The sequence below is a fragment of the Sorex araneus genome (assembly GCF_027595985.1).
Source record: "Sorex araneus isolate mSorAra2 chromosome X unlocalized genomic scaffold, mSorAra2.pri SUPER_X_unloc_2, whole genome shotgun sequence".
Taxonomy (NCBI): domain Eukaryota; kingdom Metazoa; phylum Chordata; class Mammalia; order Eulipotyphla; family Soricidae; genus Sorex; species Sorex araneus.
The window spans coordinates 225,588-252,860 of record NW_026570962.1 but is presented as its reverse complement, the minus strand read 5'-3'; the positions used below and the strand labels follow the sequence as shown (position 1 = coordinate 252,860).

The 27,273-nt window shown below is 59.7% G+C and overlaps 1 protein-coding gene across 1 annotated transcript in view; it reads right to left on the bottom strand.

Annotated features, from left to right (window-relative positions):
- The window catches only part of STS (steroid sulfatase), a 35,299-nt gene extending 8,531 nt beyond the window's left edge, over positions 1–26,768 (bottom strand). Inside the window, exons 1-9 of the mRNA XM_055123615.1 lie at positions 26,749–26,768; positions 21,964–22,099; positions 12,702–12,845; positions 10,972–11,093; positions 9,731–9,853; positions 9,038–9,461; positions 7,558–7,694; positions 1,879–2,016; positions 403–562 (exon numbers count right to left, since the gene is read on the bottom strand). Of these exons, the coding sequence (XP_054979590.1) occupies positions 403–562; positions 1,879–2,016; positions 7,558–7,694; positions 9,038–9,461; positions 9,731–9,853; positions 10,972–11,093; positions 12,702–12,841 (1,244 nt within the window). The 5' untranslated portion in view covers positions 12,842–12,845; positions 21,964–22,099; positions 26,749–26,768. The remainder of the gene's footprint in view (positions 1–402; positions 563–1,878; positions 2,017–7,557; positions 7,695–9,037; positions 9,462–9,730; positions 9,854–10,971; positions 11,094–12,701; positions 12,846–21,963; positions 22,100–26,748) is intronic.
- Between the last annotated feature and the right edge of the window lie 505 nt (positions 26,769–27,273).

Here is a 27,273-nt window from a genome sequence, read left to right as displayed (position 1 = left end):
AACCGTCAAGTGCCGTGTAAACCACGGAGACACGTGACTGTAGGAAGACCAGCTTGGAGAACAGCACGACCTTCGCTTGCAGAGACACACGCGTGTCCCGCAGCAGCCCCTGTGTTCCGGGCAGGGAGACGCGGCCCGGTGCCCTTCTGCCCGAAGACCCCACCCTCCATCCCTGGCATGCAGGCTGACCGGACGTCCCACTTCCCTGGCCAGGAGTCTCCCTTCCCCTGAGCACTGCCGGGAGCCCAGAGGGGCGGAATCTCCACCCGGCCGGCCAGCAGGAAAGCAGGAGGGGACAGGTGGGGTCTGGGCTGGGGGACAAAGCGTGTCCTGCCCACGGGGGCCGTCGGGCGGGGCAGCGAGCGGGAGCCGCTGGTGGCGGGCGGGGGGCGCTCACGGTACCTGTCATCTGGCAGCGGGGTCCCGGCCAGCCCGGCCAGCGTGGGAAAGATGTCCATGTTGCTGGTGGGCTCGTCCACTTCCAGCCCGGCGGGCAGCACCCCGGGCCAGCGCACGATGCCGGGCACACGGATGCCGCCCTCCCAGTTGTTACCTTTGCCCCCTGCAAGGGAGAGACGGGAGGGTCTGTCCCAAGCCACCGCCCGGGACCCTGCGTGGGGACCGGGAGGGACCATCCACGGGGACCGTGTTGGTCTGTGCAGGGGAGCTGCGGTGGACAGTGTGGGTGCTGGGTGGACAGTGTGGGTGCTGGGTGGACAGTGTGGGTGCTGGGTGGACAGTGTGGGTGCTGGGTGGACAGTGTGGGTGCTGGGTGGACAGTGTGCGTGCTGGGTGGACAGTGTAGGTGCAGGTGAATAGTGTGGGTGCTGGGTGGACAGTGTGGGTGCTGGGTGGACAGTTGGTGCTGGGTGGGCAGTGTGGGTGCTGGGTGGACAGTGTGGGTGCAGGTGGACAGTGTGAGTGGACAGTGTGGGTGCTGGGTGGACAGTGTGGGTGCAGGTGGACAGTGTGAGTGGACAGTGTGGGTGCAGGTGGACAGTGTGAGTGCAGGTGGACAGTGTGAGTGGACAGTGTGGGTGCTGGCTGGACAGTGTGGTGCAGGGGTGGACCATGGCCACAGGGGACGGTCCCCAGAGGACCCGCCAACACAAGGACTCTTTCCCCCGTCCCCTCTTTAGCTTCCAACCCGCCTCCCCGCACTGCACCCAGTGTTGGGCCCCCTGGGCTGCCCAGGACTGTGGTGAGAAGGTGGGTGTGGCCGGGGCGTGGCCAGCGGGCTGTGTGGGGACGTCCCAGGCGGACAGGCCAGCCCTCTGGACACTGGGGTGCCCTGGGCAGGAGGCCGAGGAGTGCGGGGGGTACGGGGGCTGGGAAATCCCGAAAAATCAGGCACCCCCGGAACCCTAGGGCGTGTGGGCGGGGCCCCGGCCGGCAGCCCCAAGCCTGCTGGGAAGGTGCTCTAACCACTGGGCTCTCCCTGGCTCCCTGCAGCCCTGCACACAGCGATGCTGGTGGCAAGCTCCCCGTGACCCTCTGGCTCTGTCACACAGAGCTGGACGGAGCTGAGGAGCACTATGGAGCGAGTCCCGGTCACCTCAGGCGAGCAGTCCAGCAAGGCCGCACAGCCACCATCGTTTGGGGGCCACACCCAGCGCTGTGCAGGGCTGACTCCTGGCTCTGTGCTCAGGGATTCCCCCGGGGAGGGCTCGGGCACCCTGTGGTGTCTGGGGGCTCGAACCTGTGCCAACCGCTAGCAAGGCCAATGCCCGGGATGGACAGAGGGACGGGCCAGGTGGGGGCCTCTGGGGGGTGGACAGAGGACGGGGCAGCTCGGAGCCCCCCGACCCGGGTGTAGACAGAGCACTGGAGGTGCCTGGGCAGGAGGGAGTGGGGGCAGCGGGCAGAGCGGGGTCTCACCTTTGTAGATGCCGTTGCTGCCTCCGTGGACCTCACCCTTGAGGCTCACCTCCTCCACGTGCGCCCCCTGGTCCGAGGTGAAGTACACGAGGGTGTTGTTGGCCAGACCCAGCTCGTCCAGCGTGTCCAGGATCTGCCCTGCAGGGGACATGGGACTCTGCGTCAGCACGGGGTGGTCAGCGGGGGGCCCTGGGGGTGACCCCGTCATCCTGGAAGTTGGGAAGGCATGCTCCTGTCCCTCTAAACACCCCCAACAGCGAGACCAGCAGGATGCAGTCCTCACGGCAGATGCAGGGAGAAGACCCAAAATGCGGCCACGCATCCTGATTCGGGGGAAGCTCATGGTTCTAGAGAGATCCGGTGTCCTTCCTTTCCCCCCCATACACAGGACCTAGCACGGACACCTCACGGCGTTCTAGAGCAGCCCAATGTAAGAGTCCCTGCAGGGTGCCAAGCCATGAAACTCAAGAGTTCTCGGAGGGTTCTAGAGAAACGAGACCCGAGTTCTCAGGGCATTCTAGAGCAATCAGGCTCCGGAATTCTCAGACTATTCTAGAACAAGCAGGCTTTAGAATTCTCTGGGTATTCTTCAGCAATGAGACGGGAGTTCACAGGGTATTCCAGACAAAGCAGCGTCCAGAGTTCACTGTGTTCTAGAACAATTAACCCCCAGAGTCCTTGCAGTATGCTAGAGCAGAGTCCAGGGTTTTCAAGTATTCTAGAGCAACCAGCTGTCAGAGTTCTCACAGTGTTCCAGAGCAATCAGTGCCTAGAGTCCTCACAATACTCTAGAGCAACCGGAACCCAGAGACACCATAGTGTTCTAGAGCAATGACCCTCCAAAATCTTCTCAGTATTCTAGAACAATCAGAGCTCAGAGTCCTCACTGTATTCTAGAACAGTCAAACCCTCAGTGTGTTCTAGAGTAGTTCCGAGTTTTCACATGACAGCAATCAATCCACAGACTTCTCCCAGGGTTCTAGAGCAGTCAACCTTCAGAGTTCTCACAATGCTCTAGAGCAACCGGAATCCAGAGTTTTCACAGTATTCTGGATCATCCAACCTCAAAGTCCTCACATTATTCTAGATCAATCCATCTATTCCAGATCAGAGCCCAGAGTCATTGCAGTATACCGGAGCAGAATCCAGAGTCCTTGCAGTATTCTAGAGCAGTCTAGCATTTTCATGTGTTCTAGAGCAAGCAACTGCCATCCAGAATTCTCACAGTATTCTAGAACAGACATGAGTCTGCACAGTATTCTAGAGCAGAGTCCAGAATTCCCACCATGGTCTAGAGCAGAGCCCAGAGGTTTCACGTGCTCTAGAATATCACCCTCCTTAGTCCTCACAATACTCTACAGCAACTGAAACCCAGACATACCATAGTGTTCTAGAGCAATGACCCTCCAAAGTCTTCTCAGTATTCTAGAACATTCAGAGCCCAGAGTCCTCACTGTATTCTCGAACAGTCAACCCCCCAGAGTGTTCTAGAGTAGTTCTGACTTTTCACCCGTCTGAGAACAATCAATCTACAGGCTTCTTCTGGTGTTCTAGAGCAATCAATCTCAGTTGTTCTAGAGCAACTGGAATCCAGAGTTCTCACAGTATTCTGGATCATCAAACCGCCAAAGTCCTCACATTATTCTAGATCAATTCATCTATTTTAGATCAGAGCCCAGAGTCATTGCAGTATACCAGAGCAGAACACAGAGTCCTTGCAGTGTTCTAGAGCAGAGTCTAGCGTTTTCATGTGTTCTAGAGCAAGCAATCACCATCCAGAGTTCTCACAGTATTTTAGAACAGACCTGAGTCTGCACGGTACTCTAGAGCAGAGTCCAGAGTTCCCACCGTGGTCTAGAGCAGAGCCCAGAGGTTTCACGTGTTCTAGAGTACCAACCTCAGAGTCCTCACAATACTCTAGAGCAACTGGAATCCAGAGAGATCACCGTACTGTAGAGCAAAAATAATCTCCAGAGTTCTTGCCATGTTCTAGAGCACTGAATCTCCAGAGTTCTCACAATATTCTAGAACAATCAGGGTCCAGATCCCTCACCTTATTCTCGCCAGCCAGGCTGGACTTCTAGAGTATTCCAAAAAAACGAGCCTGGTGATGGCAAAGGATTGGCAAGAAGGAGGCTGGGACAGCTCAGAGCGCTCGAGAAAGTGCCACTGACCTCCAAGTACTCCCGTCCCTTCGGGACAAGTGATCTTAAAGTCGTCTAGAAGAATCCAAAGCGGCCCTCTCAAAGTTGGCTAGAAAAGTGCTCTCTCAGATCACAGAGGGTCTCAAGGAAACGGGGTCCAGAGATCACCATCGATTTGAGACAATTTAGATTTTTTTCTTTTTGGGTCCCACCCGGCGATGCTCGGGGGTTCCTCCTGGCTCTGCACTCAGGAATCTCTCCTGGCAGTGCTCAGGGGACCCTATGGGATGCTGGAAATCGAACCCGGGTCGGCCGCGTGCCAGGCAAACACCCTCCCCACTGTGTCCAGCGCGCCTGCGTCCTTCCCTGAGGCCAGGAGGAAGCCACTGACCGTGGCCGCGTGTTTGGAGTCAGGGTGCATTGCGGAATCCCGGCCACGGGTGATGCATCGGCAAAGTCTGCAGGAGGCATCCCTGCTGAGGACGGCAGACCCGGCTGCTCGCCCCACTCAACCCTGCGCCCAGACCTCCGGCCTGACTACAGCGAGTTGCTCTGTCCACAGTGCTCGCCTCTCTCCTAGGAGCCCAGTTCCACGCCCTACGCCACCAGTGACTGATCTGCAATTAACCATGTTTTGTTGCTGTGGGCTTTGTTTGGCTCTTGGGCCACAGCCAGCGATGGTCAGGGCTGACTCCTGGCTCTGTGCTCAGGACTGACTCCCGGCTCTGTGCTCAGGACTGAGTCCTGGTTCTGTGCTCAGGGCTCACTCCTGGCTCTGTGCTCAGGGCTCACTCCCGGCTCTGTGCTTAGGGATCACTCCCGGCTCTGTGCTCAGGACTGACTCCCGACTCTGTGCTCAGGGCTGACTCCTGGCTCTGTGCTCAGGGCTGCCTTCTGGCTCTGTGCTCAGGGATCACTCCTGGATCTGTGCTCAGGGATAACTCTGGGCTCTGTGCTCAGGAGTGACTCCTGGTTTTGTGCTCAGGACTGACTCCCGGATCTGTGCTCATAGCTAACTCCCGGCTCTGTGTTCAGGACTGACTCCCGGCTCTGTGCTTAGGGCTGACTCCTGGCTCTGTGCTTAGGGATCACTCCTAGCTCTGTGCTCTGAGCTGACTCTGGGCTCTCTGCTCTGGGATGACTCCTGGCTCTGTGCTCAGGGCTGACTCCCGGCTCTGTGCTCAGGGCTCACACCTGGCTCTGTGCTCAGGGCTGACTCCTGGCTCTGTGCTCAGGGCTGACTCCTGGCTCTGTGCTCATGGATGACTCCTGGCTCTGTGCTCAGGGATGACTCCTGGCTCTGTGCTCTGGGCTGACTCCTGGCTCTGTGCTCAGGGCTGACTGGCTGACTCCTGGCTCAGCAGGCGTGAGCGCGTGTCCAGCTGCAGGCGAGAGGAGCCGGGCACAGGCCCCCAGGACTCCCTGCCTCAGTGCTCCTGCGAGTGGGGAGCGGAGGGGTCCCGGCTGTAGCTCAGAGCTGGGATCCCCCAGGAAACACAGGACACGGGCCGGAGGGGCCAGGCTGGGTCTCCCACTGGCTGCTCAAGGCGTCTCTCCTGACAGGGCACAGCCCCCACGCACACACACACACACACACAGACACACACACACACACACACACCCCGCCTCGCCCTGTCAGGAGAGATGCCCCGAGGGGCTTGGCCGACCAACCCAGGCCGACCAGCACCCAGGGCTCAGTCAGCACCCCCGGGGCCCGACGGCTTCTCCGGCTGCTCTCGGGCCTCCCACGGGGGCTGAGGCCACGCCCGGGCGGCCCCGTCCACTGAGCCCCGTGGCCCAGCCGAGGGGGGAAAGGGGAACCCCGGGGGGCCGGGGGCAGCCCTGGGTGCCAGGAGAACACAGCACGCACTCACAGCCACCCAGCCGCAGCACCCACCTGGGGGGTGGCCCTGACAGGCTCTCATCACAGTGCTCTCGAAGGACCGCTGGGCCGGCTCACCCCCTATTAGGCTGCAGTGGTGCCTGCCCCAGGCGTGTGTGTGTGTGTGTGTGTGTGTGTCTACGAGACCTCCAATATGCGGGAGTAGTGACCCCACAATCACCCATGCACACTTCCACACACACACAGACACAGACAGACACACAAACACATACACACAAATACAGACATTCACACACAAACCTTTATACACAAATACACACAGACACACACACATACAGACATGCACACACTAACACATATGCACACAAATAAACACACACACACCCTCATACACAAATACTGCACACAGACTGACACACAGACACACAGGCACACACCGTCTCTGTCTCACACACAAATACACACACGGACACACACACCTCATACACAAATACACACAGAGGCACACACACATAGACACACACACTGACACACACAGGCACACGCCGTCTCTCTGTCTCACACACAAATACACAGAGACACACACTCACATAACATCCTCATACACAAATACATACACAGACACACACAGATACAGTCACACACACTGACACACAGACCAACACAGGCACACACCATCTCTCTCACACACAGAAATACACACACAGACACACACACATACAGACACACACACTGACACATATATACACCGACATACAGGCACACACCATCTCTCTCTCTTACACACACAAGCGCACACACAGACACGCACACTCACACACATATATACACACAAATACACACAGACACACACAAACACATATGCACACATACATACACATTCATACACAAATACACAGACATGGACAGACACACATACATACACTCACACACAAATACACAAAGACACAAAGACAGACAGATACAGATACACACATACACACATAAATTCACGCAGACACACACAAACACAGCACCTCTCACACACACACTCAGTCATACATAGTCACAACCCCCCACACAGACACACACCCTCTCTCAGACACAGACACTCGCCCCGCTCACACAAACCCCCACATAAACACACACACAAACACATCCCCATCCCCACCCCCAGCCCCCATACACACATACCCTGTCTCACACACACAGAAACACACAACCACACAGTCACACACACCCACACACACACTCAATCACCCCCCCCCATGATCTCGCTTGGACACCCCCATCCAACACGCATGTCCCTCCCCAGGGGGAACCCGACTCCAGGATGGACATCAAGACTGAGGGGGGCCTCTCGGGGCCAGAGTGACAGCCCGGCGGGGAGGGTGTTGGTTTGGCACGCGGCCGACCTGGGGTTCGATTCCCGGCATCCCGCAGGGTCCCCCGAGCACCGCCAGGAGTCACCCCTGAGCACAGAGCCGGGAATCAGCCCTGAGCACAAAACCAGGAGTCAGCCTTGAGCACAGAACCAGGAGTCAGCCCCGAGCACTGAACAAGGAGTCAGCCCTGAGTCTCGCCGGGTGGGACCCAAAGAGCAAGACACCCAGAGTGGGGGTGTTGTGTGTGCCGGGGCTGGAGAGCCCGGGCCGGCCTGGGGAGGGTGGCCGCGTCTCGCCCCGTCCCCCCTCACCCCCCGGGGTCACTCACCCACGCTCCAGTCCATCTCCTCGGCCGCGTCCCCGTAGGCGCCGTGCCGGCTGCGGCCGGCAAAGTCCGGGCCCGAGAAGAGGGCGGTGTGCACCTGCAGGTACGACACCAGCAGCAGGAAGGGCGACCCCGCGCTCCTGTGGGCACAAGGGCGGGGCGTCGTGAGACCCCGGGAGGGGCGGGCGCAGGGGCAGGGGGGGCGGGCGAGAGCCCCAGACGTGGACACAGCCGGAGCACGGCCACCCCCCTGCCCCAGCCCCACCACAGACCCCGGCAGCAGTGTCCTGGGGGGCCCAGCAGGGACGCCCGTGACGCCCCTTCCCTGCACCCATCAGCCCCTCCCTCCACACCCCTGCCCTGTGTCTTTCATCCCTCTTTCCACCCTCCCCCTGCATCCTTCATACCCTCCCCCCACCCCTCTACCCTGCACTCTTCATGCCCTCGCTCCACACTCCCGCTGTATCCTTCATACCCTCCCTCCACCCCTGTACCCTGCATCCTTCATGCCCTCCATCCACCCCTCTACCCTGTACCCTTCATGCCCTCCCTCCACCCCTCTACCCTGCATTCTTCATGCCCTCACTCCACCCTCCCCCTGCATCCTTCATGCTCTCCCTCCACCCTTCTACCCTGCACTCTTCATGCCCTCCCTCCACCCTCCTGCCCTGCATCCTTCATGCCCTCCCTCCACCCTCCAGCCCTGCATCCTTCATGCCCTCCCTCCAGCACTCTACCTTGCATTCTTCATGCTCTCCCTCCATCCCTCTACCCTGCACTCTTCATGCCCTCGCTCCACCCTCCCCCTGCATTGTTCATACCCTCCCTCCACCCCTCTACCCTGCATCCTTCATGTCCTCCCTCCACCCCTCTACCCTGCATCCTTCATGCCCTCCCTCCACCCCTCTACCCTGCATCCTTCATGTCCTCGCTCCACCCTCCCCCTGCATCCTTCATGCCCTCCCTCCGCCCCTCTACCCTGCATCCTTCATGCCCTCCCTCCACCCCTCTACCCTGCATTCTTCATGCCCTCCCTCCACCCTCCAGCCCTGCATCCTTCATGCCCTCCCTCCAGCACTCTACCTTGCATTCTTCATGCTCTCCCTCCACCCCTCTGGCCTGCACCCTTCATGTCCTCCCTCCCCCCTGCATCCTTCATGCCCTCCCTCCACCCTTTTACCCAGCACCCTTCATGCCCTCCCTCCACTCCCCTGACTTGCATCCTTCATGCCCTCCCTCCACCCCCTCACCTGCACCCTCATGCCCTCTCCCTTTCCCACCCTGCGTCCTTCACGCCGTCTCTCCACCCCCTGCCCTGCACCCCTCATGCCTCTCTACCCCTGCCCTGCCCTCATCTACTCCCTGCCCCGTGCCCCTGAGCGTCTTCCTCTACCCCGTGCCCTGCGCCCTTCAACCCTCCCTCCACACCCCTGCCTCCGGACCCGAGCTCGCCCGCGGGTGGCGTAGGCCGGGGCGGACTCACTGGCGCAGGAAGCGGGTGGCCTCTGCCGTGAGCCTCTGTGTGAGCAGCTCGTAGGAGAGCGGCTGCTGCGTGACGTGGCGGCCGCGCATGAGGAAGCAGTTGAGCGGCCGGTAGGTGTGCAGGAAGGCCACGAGCAGCGCCAGCAGCGCCACGGCGGCCGCCAGCAGCAGCCCGAAGGCCAGCGGGGGCACGCGCAGGAGGCCCAGGCGCCGCAGGGCGGCCAGCGTGACCAGCGCCACGGCCAGCAGCTGCAGGGGCAGGAACACCAGCAGCCGCACGCCCGTGCCGAACACGCTGCCCGCGCCCGGCTTGCAGTCCCGCAGGTTCGTCAGCGGCAGCCCGTAGAAGTGCTCGAACCCGTGGCTCAGCGGGTGGTGGCAGAAGTCGTCGGCGTGGGCACAGTGCATGCCCAGGTGCCACTTCCCTGCGGACACGCGGGCGCTGAGGACGCCGGCCAGCCTCGGCGGACGCTGCCCCGGGCAGAGCAGCTGCCCCGTCCTCCCCCACCCCTACACAAACGGCCTTACCCCGGGGGGTGCCCACACCCCCTCCCCCGGCGTGGAAATCCCTGCCCCGAGCATCTGGGGGGGGGTGCGTGCCTGCGTCCACGGTGCAGCCCAGAAAGTTGTCCCCTGCCCTCCCGCTGCACCCCTGCCTCACCGCCGCCGAGTGCACCCCCTGGGCGGCACCTACCGACCAGCGCCGTGCGGTAGCCTTGGTCCCGGAGCAGCGTGGCGAAGGTGATCTCGCTGGGCGGGAGGCCGCCCGAGGACGCCGTGAAGAGGAACACACCCACGCGTGAGCGCGAGGCCATCCCTGCGGAGGACAGGGCGTGTGAGGACAGCGAGGGCATGAAGGATGCAGGGTAGAGGGGTGAAGGGAGGGTGTGAAGAGTGCAGGGCAAGGAGGTGGAGAGAGGGCATGAAGGTTGCAGGGTAGAGGGGTAAAAGGAGGGCATAAAGGGTGCAGGGCAGAGGGGTGGAGGGAGGGCATGAAGGATGCAGGGTATAGGGGTGGAGGGAGGGTGTGAAGAATGCTGGGCAAGAGGGTGGAGGGAGGGAACGAAGGTTGCAGAGTAGAGGGGTAAAAGGAGAGCATGAAGGATGCAGGGTAGAGGGGTGGAGGGACAACATGAAGAGTGCAGGTGGGGTGGGGGAGGGCATGAAGGATGCAGGGTAGAGCGGTGAAGGGAAGGCATGAAGGGTGCAGGGGCACGGTGGGGGGGCATGAAGGGTGCAGGGTAGAGGGGTGGACGGAGGGCATGAAGGATGCAGGGTAGAGGTGTGCAGGGAGGGTGTGAAGAATGCAGGGCAAGGGGGTGGAGGGAGGGCATGAAGGTTGCAGGTAGAGGGGTAAAAGGAGGGCATGAAGGGTGCAGGGTAGAGGGCTGTAGGGAGGGCATTGAAGGGTGCAGGGCAGGGTGGGGGAGGGCATGAAGGATGTAGGGTAGAGGGGTGGAGGGAGGGCATGAAGGATGCAGGGTACAGGGGTGGAGGGACGGCATGAAGAGTGCAGGGGGGGCATGAAGGATGCAGGGTAGAGGGGTGAAGGGAGGGCATGAAGGGTGCAGGGGCAGGTTGGGGGAGGACATGAAGGGTGCAGGGCAGGGGGTGGAGGGAGGGTGTGAAGAATGCAGGGCAGAGGGGTGGAGGGAGGGCTTGAAGGATGCAGGGTAGAGGGGTGAAGGGAGGGCATGAAGAGTGCAGGGTAGAAGGGTGGAGGGAGGGCATGAAGGATGCAGCGTAGAGGGGGAGAGGGAGGACATGAAGGGTGCAGGGTAGAGGGGTGGAGGGAGGGCATGAAGGATGCAGTGTAGACGGGGAGAGGGAGGACATGAAGGGTGCAGGGTAGAGGGGTGGAGGGAGGGCATGAAGGATGCAGGGGGAGTGTCTGGGGCGGGGGTGGGGGCGGGCGCCCCCCCTGGGACGGCTTACCTGAGCGGATGGGGTAGCGGCCGGTGAGGAAGGCCGCCCGACTCGGGGTGCAGAGAGGGGAGGCGGCCAGGTGCTGCGTGAGCTTCACCCCACCGGCCGCCAGCCGGTCGATATTGGGGGTCCTGCGGGGGGGGGCGAGTGAGCAGGGCCGGCCGGCGCGTGCGGCTGGCCCAGGGTAGCCCCTCCCGGCCCTAGGGCCCCGGGGATGGGGGGCAGCAAAGCATCTGAGGGCACCTGAGCCCGGGGGCCTGCAAGCGACGCCTCACTCTGGTCACTCCTGCAGAGAGATGGCCACGCAGCAAACACACACACACACACACACACACACACACACACACACACACACTCCAAGGGTTCCATTATGGCCTGCTGTGTGTGTGTGTGTGTGTGATCTGCGAGTCTGTGTGCACGTTTGCGTCTGTGTGTGTCTGAGTCTGTGTGCGCGTTTGCGTCTGTGTGTGTCTGAGTCTGTGTGTGTGTTTGCGTCTGTGTGTGTCTGAGTCTGTGCGCGTGTTTGCGTCTGTGCGTGCCTGAGTGTGCCTGTCGTACGTCTGTGGCATGCTTGCGTCTCTGTGTGTCTGTGGGGGGTCCCCTCTGCCTGTGTATCTGTGCGTGTCTGTGTGTTTCTGTTGTATGTGTGTGCTTGTGAATCTGTATTCTATGGTTGGTCGTAGGTCTCTGTGTGTGTTTGTGTGTCTGTATTTGTGTGTGAGTGTGTGTCTCTGTGTTTCTGTGTGCATGTCTGCAGCTGTTTCTGTGGTATCAGTCTGTTTGTGTCTGTTTTTGTATGTGTGTGTCTGTTGGTCCGTGTGTCCATCTATCTGTTTCTGGATCTGGGCGTGTGTTTGCACTTGTATGTATGTTTGCATATCTGTACGCATACCTGGGTGTATATGTTGCACTTTCACATTTCTGTTGTGTGTGTGTTACTGTGTGCATTTCTGAGTGTCTGTGTGCATGTGTGTGCATGTCCTATGTGTATCTGTATGTATTTCTGTTGTACGTGTATTTGTGTGTGTGTTTGGGCCTTTGTGTGCATGTCTATCTGTCTCTTTTGTAGCTGTATCTGTATTTGTGCGCACATCATGTTTCTGTCTGTGTGTGAGGCTGTGTGCGTGTTGAATCTCTGTGTGCACCTGCATGTGTTTCTGTTGCGTGTGTGCCTGTGTCTGTGTGCATGACTGATCCATGTGTGTATCTGTATTTCTGCTGCATGGGTGTGTGCATGCGTTTCTGCATGTCTGCATGTGTCTGCATGTCTGCATGTATGTGTGCATATGCTTCTCTGTGTCTCTTGTGTGCACGTATGTGTACATGTGTGCACGTAGTGTCCGTGTGTGCAGATATGTTTGTACATGTCTGTGTGTGCATCCGTTTGTGTTTGTCTGTGTGTGCACCTGTGCGCATGTGTATGTATGTGTGTGCATGTATGTGTACATGTGCATGTATGTCTCTGTGTGTGTTTCTGTGTGTGTGCGTGTGTGCACGCATGTGTGCATGTGTGTGTGTTCGTGTACATCTGTGCATGTATGTCTGTATGTGTCTGTGTGTGCACGCATGTGTGCATGTGTGTGTGTTCGTGTACATCTGTGCATGTATGTCTGTATGTGTCTGTGTGTGCATGCATGTGTCTGTGTATGTGCGTGTCTCCTGCCCACAGCCACAGCCTGGTCCTGTACCAGGTGGGCCGGGAAGCCCCCCTCCCCCGCGTGGCGCAGGCCGGCGCCCACCTGAGGGTCGTGTTGCCGTAGCAGCCGGGGTCCCCGATGCCCAGGTCGTCAGCCATGAGCAGCACGATGTTGGGCCTGGCCGCCGCCTGGCCCCGCGCCGCCCGCAGCAGCCAGAGCAGGCACAGGAGCACGCGCCGCATCTTCCTGCGGGACACACGGCCGTCAGGGGGGCGCGCCGGCAGGGGCACGCCCACTGCTGCCGCCCACTGCCCGCGGGGTCCTGCAGGGCCTCCCCCGAAAGGCCACCGCCAGGCACTGCCCCTGGCCACGCCTCCCCAGCAAGGCCACGCCTCCCACCCAGACGAGGCCACGCCTCCCCCGCAGGCAATAGCCTTGGCCACGCCTAACACCCATATAAGGACAAGCCGCCCCCATGAGGCCACGCCTCCAAGGCCACGCCTCCAATAGGAGTACACCTCCAATACGGCCACGCCTCCCCTATTAAGCAATACCCTTGGCCACGCCTCCCACTCATGTAAGGACAAACCTCCCACATGAGGCCACGCCTCCAAGGTCCCCCCTCCAATAGTACACTCCAATATGGCCACGCCTCCCTTATTAGGTAATACCCTTGGCCACGCCTCCCACCCATATAAGGACAAGCCGCCCCCATGAGGCCACGCCTCCAATAGGAGTACACCTCCAATACGGCCACGCCTCCCCTATTAAGCAATACCCTTGGCCACGCCTCCCACTCATGTAAGGACAAACCTCCCACATGAGGCCACGCCTCCAAGGTCACCCCTCCAATAGGAGTACACTCCAATACGGCCACGCCTCACTTATTAGGTAATACCCTTGGCCACGCCTCCCACCCACATAAGGACAAGCCTCCCCATGAGGCCACGCCTCCAAGGTCACGCCGCCAATAGGAGTACACTCAAATACGGCCACGCTTCCCCTATTAGGCAATACCCTTGGCCACGCCTCCCACCCATATAAGGACAAGCCCCCATGAGGCCACCCCCCCGAGGCCACGCCTCCAATAGGAGTACACTCCAATACGGCCACGCCTCCCCTATTAGGCAATACCCTTGGCCACGCCTCCCATCCATATAAGGACAAGCCTCCCCATGAGGCCACGCCTCCAATAGGAGTACACTCCAATACGGCCACGCCTCCCCTATTTGGCAATAATATCCTTGGCCACGCCTCCCACCCATACAAGGACATGCCCTTATGAGGCCACGCCTTCCCACACTAGGCCACGCCTCCCCCACCGGGTTAGACCCTTGGCCACAGAAGACAAGGTGGATGAAGAAGCCCCTGCTGAGGTCCCACGGGGACGGAGCACGCAGGCAGAGGTCATGTGGGCTGGACGGCCACGCCAGCGTCCACATGGGCACGGGAGCAGATCTGAGAAGCGGGAAGCCAGGGTGAGGGGTTGGGAGCAGCAGCTGGCACTCCCGGGCAAGCTGCCCGGTCCTTGGCACACTTCCCAGGGAGAAGGGGTGCCCAGCACCGCCACGGATACACCACGGATGCCCACCACAGCCGGGGGCGGAGGGCCGTGCGGGCTCAGGGGCCCACCTAGGAGCACTCAGCACTCTGCGTGCGCGTGTGGAGTCTGACACCAGGTTTCCCTGCCACCAGCCCGGAGGGGAGGGCCACACCTCGGCTTGGAAGTGGGGATTCCCCTCAGCATCTCCCTTTGTCCCTGTAGGGGCCGCAGGTGGCGGTGCCCAGGGGCTGTGTCCAAGGGGCCACTCGTGGCCGTGCCCTGGGTGGAACCAAGTCCTAAAACCCCCCGAGCGCTTGAGGGCATCGTTAACTCAACCTCCCAGAAGTGTCCGGCTCAAAAACACCAAAGGGTGCGTGGCCTGGGAGGGCGTGGCCAGATGCAAGGCGCAGCCACAAGTGGGTGTGGCCAATGGGAGGCGTGGTTAGAAAGAAGGCATGGTCAAAGGGAGGTGTGGCCAAGGGGTATACTTCAATGGGAGGCGTGGTTAGAGAGAAGGCGTGGTCAATGGGAGGTGTGGCCAAGGGGTGTGCTTCAATGGGAGGCGTGGTTAGAAAGAAGGCATGGTCAAAGGGAGGTGTGGCCATGCTGTGAGCGTCAATGGGAGGCGTGGTTAGAAAGAAGGCATGGTCAAAGGAGGTGTGGCCAAGGGGTGTGCTTCAATGGGAGGCGTGGTTAGAGAGAAGGCGTGGTCAATGGGAGGTGTGGCCAAGGGGTGAGCTTCAATGGGAGGCGTGGTTAGAAAGAAGGCGTGGTCAAAGGGAGGTGTGGCCAAGGGGTGAGCTTCAATGGGAGGCGTGGTTAGAGAGAAGGCGTGGTCAAAGGGAGGTGTGGCCAACGGGTGTGTTTCTATGGGAGGCGTGGTTAAAAAGCAGGTGTGGTCAAAGGGAGGTGTGGCCAAGGAATGTGTCTAAATGAGAGGCGTGGTTAGAAAGAAGGCGTGGTCAAAGGGAGGTGTGGCCAAGGGGTGTGCTTCAATGGGAGGCGTGGCTAGAAATAAGGCGTGGTCAAAGAGGGGCATGGTCATATGGAAGGCGTGGCCAGAGGGAAGGTGTAGCCAGAAGGGGGTGTGATGAGAGGGAAAAGTGAGGCCAGAGTGTGTGGTCGGAGGGAAGGTGTGACTAGGAGGGCCGTGGTCAGAGGGAAACCGTGGCCAGAGAGGGTTTGGCCAACGGGAAGGCGTGGTCTGGAGGGGCGTGGTCAGAAGGCGTGGCCAAGAGGAAGTCATGCCCAGCAGGAAAGCGTTGCTGGGGGGGCGGTGGTCAGAGGGCACACATGTCCAGAGAGCAGCTCTTGACCCAAGCTCACCTGCACCTGGCCGGTTCCTGCCTGCCACCTGCCCGGGCTCCCGCCCTGCAGGGACCTGATGAAATCTGCACGCCCTCTGGCATGGGGACAATTAGCCAGTGATTTGGTAGCACCCTTTAATTACGGGTCATTGGAATGTTTTGAAACAGCCATAAAAGCAATTTGCATCTCCCATAATTAGTCCCACTTATAACCCCTTCCGGTGGCTGGGAATTACCAGGAGAAAAGTGAGTGAGTGTTCCATCCCTTGGGGAGCAGGGACCCCCCAGAGAAGCAGGGCTGGGGTCCCCGGGACCCTCCCAGCTGTCTTTGTTTCAAGGCCCCCCCGGCATCAGGCTGGGGAAGAAGCTCACCATTCCAGCACTGGCCTTGCTTCCGTGACACCCTGTGTCCATGTACAGCCCCCCCCCCCCAGAGGTCAGGAGGGGTCACGAAACAGGGATCTGCCCCTGGTTTCCGCACTCACACCCGGACATGTCATCTCTGCTGTATTTCCTTCAGCGGAGGGTGCAGCTGAAGTTGCAAATTTAAAAAAGAAAAAAATTTTGGACTTCTCAAAAATGCTGGGCGGGAAAAGGGTATCAATAATTCAAGCCGTGAATTAACGCATCAGATGATCCTGGGTGTTGGATGTGCTGGGGGAAAAGGGCACGTACAAGCCACAGCGCGCGCCGGGGAGAACAGAGTCAGAGCGCTCCAGGATGCCTTGACTCTACCCGACCGGCAGTGACGAAGACAAACAAATGGACAGCATCCTTTCAAAAGCTGCTACGTGACGGGGGCCGAGGGACAGCACGTCGAGGAGGGCACTGGCCGTGCACGCTGCCGACCTGGGTTCCATCCCCCGGGGCCACATACGCCCCCCCCTCCACTCTCCCCCCCCCACCTCTAAGCCTGACAGGAGTGATCCCTGAGTACAGAGCCAGAACCAAGCCGTGAGCCCTGCCCGGTGTGGCAAAGCGAAAGCAGAAAATGTTCTACATGACAAAAGAAAACTTGGACGAAATAAAAAGACGACCTCGGGCAAGGGGACAGACAACACACCTGGGTGCCCTACGTCAGACAAAGGGATCGTGTCCAAGATACACAAAGCACCAACGACAACGCTCAACAAAAGCCCAGTCAAAACCAGGAGAGGGGAGGGAACGAGACAGAGCCGCAGAGAAGATGGAGGGAAGCCAGCGGGAGATGGGAAAAGGTGTTACAGAAACATGTTCACCATCACTTTTTTTTTTTAATCAGGGAAGTGAAAATCCAAGCAACAAGATTTCACCTCACATCAATGAGGTCTGCCCATGCCCCACAGCTCAGAAACCCTCGAGGCTAGGGGACATGTGGTGAAAAGGGACCCCGAGCTAACACCGTGATGTTCTCTGCTTTGGCCGCTAGGCAAAGAACACGAAGAGCCCTCCACAAAGCTAAGCACAGAACCTTTGCATGTCACACGGAGGGCGCGTCTTGGCACCTAGCTCCCCAAACACAGAGAGGGTAATTTGGAACGCAAACACACAGCTATAGTCACTGTGCAATAGGACCTGGGCACTAAATTCATTAGCACAAGAGTCGGGATATGGAGCTAACCCAAATGTCCGACAACAGGGGCTGGAGCGATAGCACAGCGGGTAGGGTGTCTGCCTTGCACGCGGCCAACCCAGGTTCGATTCCCAGCAACCCATACGGTCCCCTGAGCACCGCCAGGGGTGATTCCTGACTGCAGAGCCGGGAGTAACCCCTGTGCATCGCCAGGTGTGACCCAAAAAGCAAAAAAAAAAAAAAAAAAAAGTCCGACAACAGCAGTTGTGTGTGTGTGTGGACAAATACACACAATGGAATACGATGCAGCTGTACTAAAGATGAAATGATGCAAGTTCGTTGCATCGTAGATGGAAGTGGACGGCTTCACGTCGAGTGAAGTAAATCGGAATGGGGAAGCCAACTACTGACTGAGCTCAATCATCTTCAGCACAGTCACAAGCCAACGTGTACACAGCATTGCAGGGTGGCAGACGTCAGATTTGGTAGCAGGGCAGCTGGGGGAAGGAACATGTGGAGCAGAGGTGATACCGAGGCTGTGGCGGACCCTGGCACATCACTGCTGGTGGGGGCCCTGGTGGCCGAAACCATACACATTAGCTCTATTATTATTATTATTATTATTATTATTATTATTATTATTATTATTATTATTTTGCCTTCTGGATCACACCCGGCGATGCTCAGGAGTTACTCCTGGCTCTGCACTCAGGAATGGCTCCTGGCGGTGCTCGGGGGACCCTATGGGATGCTGGGAATCGAGCCCAGGTCGGCCGTGTGCAAGGCAAACGCCCTCCCTTGCTGTGCTATCACTCCAGCCCTGACACATTAACCCTAGTGATAACCGCATGACCCAAACGAGAAAGATCTGCCCCGGTCCACTTGCTGAATGTGCATGATATTCTTCTCAGGCCGTCTCACACAGGCAGGCGGGCCAGGGGTGGCCTGGCATCAGCTCTCTGAAGCGGCGGGACCAGCCCGGGGTGAACGAGAAGGGCTTCTTGGGCAGGGCGCCGAGAGACTGAGAATCTGCCCCAGGCAGTGCGTGGGTCCCAAAAGCTGACGCCCAAGCAGCGGCAGTAAGGCCGAGCGGGAAGGCCAGCAGCAGAAGGCAGGGACAGGGAAGCCCACCCTACTGCGGGGGTCTGTCCTGGAGCCCTCCCCCATGTGCCTCTGAGCTTAAGAGCGGGGCCTGACGTGAGCTGACTGGGGCTCCGTACACGCTGAACCGCCAGCATCCGTCCCGCCCACTGGGACCGGCGGGCCCTCTGCCGAGAGCCTGGTCCACCTGGTGGGAGCGGGGGGCTGTAAGGGGGGCATCAGGCCCCGCCCACGCCTCATGTCTGAGTCACCATCCTCGCATCTGTGGACCACCCGCCCTCCAACTGTCACCTTCTCCGCATCTTTCCTTCAGCTGTGTGTCCATCCATCTACCCATCCCCGTCCATTAATCATCCATCTACCCGTGTCTATCTGTCTGTCCGCCCATCCATCATGCCCTTATCTGTCTCTGCATCACCCATAGATCCATCCATGCAGCATCTCAGGTCTCCCTCTATGTATCCTTCCAATTGTGATTATTCATCCATCACCCACCCGTTCCTGTGCCTGTGTGTTGATCTCTATCGTGCATCAGCCTGTCCGTATAGGTATCCATGTACCCATTCATCTACCGTCTATCTGCCAGCGACCAACCATCCATTCTCCATCCAATCAACTACCCGCTCATTCATTCCACCCATTCCCGGATCTGTGTAACTCTATCCATACATCACCCACCTTTCATCCATCCATTGTCCATCTGTCCAGCCACCCAGCTACACTTTGATTCATCCATACATACATACATTCACCCATCCACCAATACATCCATCCATCTACCCATCCATCCATCCATCCATCCACCCATCCATCCATCCATTCACCCATCTATCCACCCACCCATCTATCCACCCACCCACCCATCCATCCATCCACACATCCATCCATCCATCCATCCATCCATCCATCCATCCATCCATCTACCCATCCATCCATCCATCCATCCATCCACCCATCCATCCACCCATCCATTCACCCATCCATCCATCCACCCATCCACACATCCATCCATCCACACATCCACACATCTATCCAACAATCCATCCATCCACCCATCCATCCACACATCCATCCATCCATCCACACATCCATCCACCCATCAATCCACCCATCCATCCATCCACCAACCCATCCATTCCATCCATCCATCCACCCACCATCCATCCATCCATCATCCATCCATCCACCCATTCATCCACCCATCCAACCATCCATCCATACACCAACCCATCCACCAACCCATCCATCATTCCATCCATCCATCCACCAACCTACCCACCCATCCATCCACCCACCTATTCATCCATCCATCCACCATCCACCCACCCATCAATCCACCCATCCATCCATCCACCAACCCACCCACTCATCCAACCATCCACCCACCTATTCATCCACCCACCACCCATGCACTCATTCATTCATCCACCCACCCACCTATTCATCCATCCATCCACCCACCCACCCACCCATCCATCCATCCACCCACCCACCTATTCATCCATCCATCCACCCACCCACCCATCCATCCACTCATTCCTGTATCTGTGTATCTCAATCCATAAATCACTCACTCACCCTCCATCCATTCATCTCCCCATCCATCCCCCAAATGTCAGCTCCCTCCTTCCCTCTCTTTTCCTTCTGTCAATCCTCACAGCCAGCCAGCCAGCCAGCCAGCCAGCCAGCTCTATTTTCCTGTCTCTGTGTCTGTCTGTCCATCATTCATCTTCCTTTCTAGCCACTGACCCGCCCATTCCTCTACGGTCTCACAATTCAGGAGGCTGCCGGCAGCCCCACTCCAATGAAACATCATCTCACTTGACAAGACATTTTGCCTGCAGGCGGCGATTCCTAAGAAGATTTTCATACCCAAGAACTTTGGGGCGGGGGGCTGGGAGGGGGCACCAATGACAGAGAACGGAATCGAGAAGAAACTTTTCCAAGGCTGAAAAAGGAGGAAAACAGGAGGAATCGAGCCTGAGTCGTGGCACTCAGGAACCCTGAAATTCCCAGCCAGCACGGCTCTCTGTCGGCGAGACGGGATGGATATTGTTATTAATAACGATAATAATTTAGGAGCAGACACTTCAGGCCCCCCCCCCGCCAAAACGGTCCCACTTTCAGAACATTAGGAATGGATAATGACGGCTGCATGGGTCCCTCATGAATTAATCATGAGGCTTTGTCTGCCGCACACTTTTAATTAGCTACTGAGACTGTGGGGTTGGTTTTGTTACTGGGAGTGGGGGAGCAGGCGGGGGAGGGTGGGGTGACGGTGGCGATTAGGCGGTGGAGTAGCCCAATGGTGAGCACAGCCGCACCCTTGGAGCCACCCACTCTGGGTGCCGGGAGAGGCAGGGAAGCGGGAAGGCCTGAGTGAATGAGTGCCCCTGATTGAATGAGTGAATGAGTGATTGAGAAGCCAAGAGCTGCCCGCTGTCTGGGAGACCGGGGTCGAAACTCTGCCACCTGCTGCCCTGGGCATGCCCCAGTGGGGGTAGAGTGGTCTCAGCTTGCAAGCTCCATTGGCCCTTCCTGCAGGAAGGGAGTGCTCCACCGCACTTCCTCCAGGAAGTGAGTGCTCCATCTCCCTATCCTGCAAGCAGTGACTATTTCTCCATCCCCCCTCACTCTCCCTTTCCTACAGGAAGTGAGTGCTCCATTCCCCTTCCTCACTCTTCCGTCCTGCAGGGAGTGAGTGCTACATCCTCCCTCACTCTCCCCTTCCTACAGGAAGTGACTGCTCCATGTTTCCTTCCTGCAGGAAGTGAGTGTTCCATCCCCTCCTTTTCCCCTTCCAACAGGAAGTGAGTGCTCCACCCCCTCCCTTTCCCATTCCAACAGGAAGTGAGTGCTCCACCCCTCCCCTTTCAACAGGAAGTGAGTTCTCCATGTCTCCTTCCTGCAGGAAGTGAGTGCTCCATCCCCTCCCTATCCCCTTTCTACAGGAAGTGAGTGCTCCATGCCCCTCCCTATCCCCTTTCTATAGGAAGTGAGTGCTCCATCCCCCTCCCTATCCCCTTCCTATAGGAAGTGAGTGCTCCATCTCCCTTTCCTACAGGAAGTGAGTGCTCCATCTCCCTTTCCTACAGGAAGTGAGTGCTCCACCCCCTCCCTACCCCTCCCTACAGGAAGTGAGTGCTCCATGTCTTCTCACAGGAAGTGAGTGCTCCACCCCCTCCCTCCCCTTCTACAGGAAGTCCGTGCTCCATGTCTTCTTCCCACAGGAAGTGAGTGCTCCACCCCTCCCTCCCCGTTCCTACAGGAAGTGAGTGCTCCATGTTTCCTTCATACAAGAAGTGAGTGCTCCACCCCTCCCTACCCCTCCCTACAGGAAATGAGTGCTCCATGTCTTCTCACAGGAAGTGAGTGCTCCACCCCCTCCCTCCCCTCCCTACAGGAAGTGAGTGCTCCATGTCTTCTTCCCACAGGAAGTGAGTGCTCCACCCCTCCCTCTCCCTCCCTACAGGAAGTGAGTGCTCCATGTCTTCTTCCCACAGGAAGTGAGTGCTCCACCCTCTCCCTCCCCTCTCCCTACAGGAAGTGAGTGCTGTCGCTGAGTCAGGGTCCCCTTCCTGCAGGACATGCGCCATCTACCCCCGACGCTGAGGCAGTGCGAGCACCTGGAGCCTTTGCCCCCAGCTCCCCAGAGGACTCTGCTGCGTCAAGCTCGTGCAGCCACGGGTCTGCCGGGTCCCATCCCACGGTGTCCCCCCGCCCGCCTGAGCCCCGCCCACCCCACCCCCAACCACGATGTGCCCACGTCCCTTTGCTCTCCGGCAGGCGTGAGACGCCCCCAACCCTCCCCCCTGCCCGTGTCCACTGTCCCGACACGCCGCGGTCGGTGGCTTGACTCACTCGGCAGCCGGCGTGGCGGGTGGTCTGTGGGGCTGTGGTCCTGGAGACTTCACGTGGCGGAGACCAGCATGGGACGAAGCAGCAGGGTGGGGTGGGGGGCTGTCAGCACGCGGCGGCCGGGGGCTTCACGCTCATCCTGCGGAGACAGCAGGCGGGACATCATTCCCCGGAGCCCACGCGGGCAGCCGCGCCCCTCAGGGCATGCACCCAGAGGTGCCCCGTGCCCAGGCTGTCCCCGCACCCCCACCTTGCCCCCAACCCCAGGCCATTTGCTCCGGCAGCTGCCCCGCGCCTTTATCAGTGGCCGCGACGGAGCAGGAGGACGAAAGTCTCGCTGCGGGGCGGTCACAGCAGCAGGCCAGCGAGGGCGGCGGTTTATCTCCATCACTGACCACACCCGCCTGCTCAGGGTTCGAGACACGCACCACCCGGCCCCTGCTGGGCCCAGCCGCGGGAGCACAACACCTCGGAGCCCCAAGCCCGGCACCAGGTGGGACAGAAGGAGGCGCGTGGACGGGACCTGCAGCAGGAGGAGGCTTGGGTCCCCTGGGTGTCGGCAGGAGACAGGGAAAAGGCCGTCGGCAACGGGACAGGCCGGCGAAACTTTGGGAACAAAATTCCAATCTTTGTGGACACGGAGAAGACGAGGTCGGACCCTCCCCAGGCAGGAAATTCCTGGAATTCCCTCAGACCCCTCGCTCCATCTGATAACTTTGGTGATTCAGCCCAAAGAAGCCCATCCCCACCCCCAGCCCCCCTGGCAGCCCCCTTAGCAACGGACTCTGACCCGGGGAGAAGCCCCAGGCGGGGGCAGGTGGGAGAAACCCCATCCAGGCCCCTGGGGCCCAGGGAGGGCGCAGACGCTGCCCCAGCCCAGGTGCTGCGTGTGCCCACGTGGCCGAGCACACGTGTCGCCCGCATCTCCCCTCTGGAGACGGGGACGTTCGTGCTTTCCTGGGTGATGCTGGGGTGTGTGTTGGGGTCTCTCCGCCCTCGGGGAAGCCTGGGTTCTCTCTCTCTGTCTCTCTCTCTGTCTCTCTGTCTCTGTCTCTCTCTGTCTCTCTCTCTCTCCCTCTCCCTCTCCCTCTCTTTCTCTCTCTCCCTCTCTCTCTCTCTCTGTCTGTCTCTGTCTCTGTCTCTGTCTTTCTCTCTGTGTCTCTCTCTGTCTCTCTGTCTCTCCCTCTCCCTCTCTTTCTCTCTCTCCCTCTCTCTCTCTGTCTCTGTCTCCTCTCTCTCTCCGCCCTCGGGGAAGCCCGGGTTCTCTCTCTCTCTGTCTCTCTGTCTCTCTCTCCCTCTCCCTCTCTTTCTCTCCTTCTCTCTCTCCCTCTCTCTCTCACACTCACTCTCTTTCTGTCTCTGTCTCTCTCTCTCTGTGTCTCTCTCTCCCCCCATCCTCAGAGGAGCCCGGGTTCTCTCTTGAGCACATTCCTCTCCACTCTCTCCCTCTCTCTCTCCCTCCTTCCCTTCAAACTCTCCAAGTAAAATCCATTTCCTTCCCTGCCCGTCTCCTCCTGAAATTCCTTTCTGCAAGACATGCGTGTCGCCCGCATCTCCCCTCTGGAGTCGGGGACGTTCGTGCTTCCCTGTGTGATGCTGGGGTGTGTGTCGGGGTCTCTCCGCCCTCGGGGAAGCCCGGGTTCTCTCCTGAGCACTTTACTCTCTCTGTCTCTGTCTCTGTCTCTGTCTCCTCCTCTGTTTCTCTCCCTCTCTCTCTCTCTGTTTCCCGAGGAAGAAGCCCTCCGTGATCCTTCCACGCACTCAGGGGCTGAGCCCCGGGGGTCGGGTCCGAGAGGCGATTCTCCTGCCCTCCATGCTTCTGGGATACAGCCCCCGCTGACTGCCGGCCGGGCGCGGCCAGAGCCAGGGTTCGAGAGAGCCACACTGCGGGGTTCCCTCCGGGGCTGCCGTGAGTAGGGCTCGTGCAGTCCCTAAGGCGACAAGGAGATGAAAGGCAGGAAGGAGGCGAAGCCTCAGCCTCGGACCATACCGCTGACTCGGGTTCGAGCCCGGTGGGGCTGTGTGGGGGAGGGACGGGGGATGCCAGCCGGGGGGCCCTGGGGGGCACAGCTTCTCCGCCTCGGGCCCAGAGTGGGGGCTGGAGCAAGAGTCCCTGCCGGAGAGACGGCACAGCGGGGAGGGCGGCTGCCTGGAACGCGGCCGACCCGGCTCCACCCCCCGCATCCCACAGGCTTCCCCGAGCACCCCAGGAGTGAGCCCTGAGCGCAGAGCCAGAAGTCAGCCCTGAGCACAGAGCCAGGACTCAGCCCTCAACACAGAGCTGGGAGTCTTCCCTGAGCACAGAGCTGGGACTGAGCCCTGAGCACAGAGCCAGGAGCAAATGGGAGCACAGGGCCAAGAGTCTTCCCTGAGCACAGAACTAGGAGTCAGCCCTGAGCATAGAGCCAGGAGTGCACCCTGAGCACAGAGCTGGGAGTCCGCCCTGAGCACAGAGCTAGGAGTCTTCCCTGAGCACAGAGCCTGGAGTCCAATCTGAGCACAGAGCCAGGAGTGAGCCCTGGCACAGAGCCAGGAGTGAGCCCTGGCACACAGCCAGGAGTAAGCCCTGAGCACAGAACCAGGAGTCAGCCCTGAGCACAGAGCCAGGAGTCAGCCCTGATCATAGAGCTGGGAGTAAGCCCTAAGTACAGAGCCCAGAATCCTCCCTGAGCACAGAGCCAGGAGTCCACCCTGAGTACAGAGCCAGGAATCTACCCTGAGTACAGAGCCAGGAGTGAGTCCTGAGCACAGAGCTGGGAGTCTTCCCTGAGCACAGAGCCAGGAGTCTGCACTGAGTACAGAGCCTGGAGTGAGCCCTGAGCACAGAGCCGGGAGTCTTCCCTGAGCACAGAGCCAGGAGTCAGCCCTGAGCACAGAGCCCGGAATCCACCCTGAGCACAGAGCCAGGAGTCCACCCTGAGCACAGAGCCCGGAGTCCGCCCTCAGCATCTCCCAGCTGTGCTCTCAAACCCTCCCGCCGTCACCCCCTTCTCCCTGCCTGTCACGTCTCCACCCAGAGGGCCTGCCACCCCGACAAGGGTGAGCCCCCCACGCCCTCCGGGAACGGGGGCCTGTGCCCCCTGCACCAACAGGTGGACGCTGGCCCCGAGCTGCCCTCGGCCCCGTGTGAGCGGGCGGATGTGGTGCCACCCGCCGGGAACGTGCGGCCCAACTCCTGAGCCCGGCCGGCGGGCGGGGGGGGGGCATCTGTCCCAGAGGGAGGGAAGGGGAGGGCCGGGGGAACCGAGGGCTCAGGGGTGGTCTGGGCATCTCCCACTGTCCAGGCAGGACAGCTGACGGCGGGCGGGGGCAGGAGGGATCGGCAGGTGACAGGAATGGACCCCGAACCCCGAACCCGCTCTCCTGCCCTCTCTCCTCTCTGACTCGCCTCTCTTTTCCTGTTCTCTCCTCTCCGTCTCTGTCTCTCTCTGTCTCTCTGTTTCTGTTTCTCTCTCTGTGTGTCTCTGTCTCTGTGCCTGTCTCTGCGTCTCTCTGTTTCTGTTTCTCTCTGTGTGTCTCTCTGTCTCTGTGCCTGTCTCTGTCTCTCTATCTCTGTGCCTGTGTCTGTCTCTCTGTCTCTCTTTGTCTCTGTCTCTCTGTCTCTGTTTCTCTTTCTGTGTCTGTGTCTCTCTCTGTCTCTATGCCTGTCGTCTGTCTCTGTCTTTGTCTCTGTATCTCTCTGTTTCTGTCTCTGTGTCTCTGTCTCTCTGTGTGTCTGTGCTTGTATCTGTGTCTCTCTGTCTTTGTCTCTCTGTCTCTCTGTCTCTGTCTGTTTCTCTCTCTGTGTCTCTGTCTGTCTCTGTCTCTGTGGCTCTCTCTGTGTCTCTCTGTCTCTCTGTCTCTGTGTCTCTGTCTGTCTCTGTTTGTCTCTGTGTCTGTCTGTCTCTGTGCCTGTCTCTGTGTCTCTCTGTCTCTGTGTCTCTGTCTCTGTGCTTATCTCTGTGTCTGTCTCTCTGTCTTTGTCTCTCTGTCTCTGTGCTTGTCTCTGTGTCTCTCTGTGTTGCTGTCCCTCTGTCTCTGTTTCTCTCTCTGTGTCTCTGTCTGTCTCTGTCTCTGTGCCTGTCTCTGTCTCTCTGTCTTTGTCTCTCTCTGTCTCTCTGTATCTCTGTCTCTGTCTTTCTCTGTCTCTCTCTCTGTCTCTCTCTTTCTGTCCGTCTCTGTCTGTGTGTCTCTCTGTCTCTGTCTCTGTTTCTCTCTCTGTGTCTCTGTCTGTCTCTGTGTCTCTCTTTGTCTCTCTGTGTCTCTGTCTCTGTCTGTCTCTGTTTCTCTCTGTGTCTCTGTCTGTTTCTGTCTCTGTGCCTGTGTCTGTGTCTGTCTCTCTGTCTTTGTCTCTCTCTGTCTCTGTTTCTCTCTCTGTCTCTCTGTCTCTGTCTTTCTCTCTGTCTCTCTCTCCATCTCTCTCTGCCTGTGTGTCTCTGTCTCTCCCTGTTTCCCCCGCACCCCACCGCCGTCCCTGCACTGTGTCCCGGCGGGCACGGCTGGCCTGCAGGAAGCTCTGGTCCCGCCCTCCGGCCAGGGCCCAGCCGGGGCACCCGGGGCCTGGACAGCAGCTGACCGCGGGCCGGGCCCCGGCGTCCACCCGGGCTCGGATCCAGGCCGGGCCTCGGCCTCCGCCCTGCCGGGACCCGCCCGCCCGCCCGTGTCCCCGTGTGGGGCTCAGCCCGGGGCGTCACTCGGGGGGGACGTCGGCACGAGGCTGTCGCCCGCCCGCCTGCAGGACCCGGGTGCGAGCCTCCCTCCCCCCAGCGCCCTCCCTCCTGCCCCCGCAGGGCGGCCGTTCACCCTGACCTGGGTCCTGGCTCCGGGGACAGTGCTCGGGAGGCGTCCGTGCCGTCACGGGGCTGCTGGCCTGCGGCCAGGACAGCCGGGGAGCGGGGCTGGCCCGGGGCCCGGGAAGGCGGGGACAGGGCTGGGGACGGGGGGCAGCCCCCCATCCCAGGCGGCCACAGCACGTGCAAGGGCCCCGGGGCCGGCTGGAGCACGCAGGGTGGGCGGCAGGGAACCCCCAGCTCCTCCAGCGGGCAGGGCCTGCAGGAAGGCCCGGGGCGGGCGTGGCCCCCAGCCAGGCACAAACAGGCGCCAGAGGCCTGGGGCGGGCGTGTGGGCGGGGGACGGAGGCCGGGGTGACCGTGACCCGGGCACAGCCCTGGGTTCCACCCGGCACGGCCCAGGGCACGGCTGCTCCCCTGGGGTCAGGGGGGCCGGGCCGGGTCTTGGGGGCACTAGCTGAGCCGTGTGTGTGTCTGTGTGTGTGTCTGTGTGTGTTTGTGTGTATCTCTGTGTGTCTCTGTGTGTCTGTGAGTGTGTGTGTCT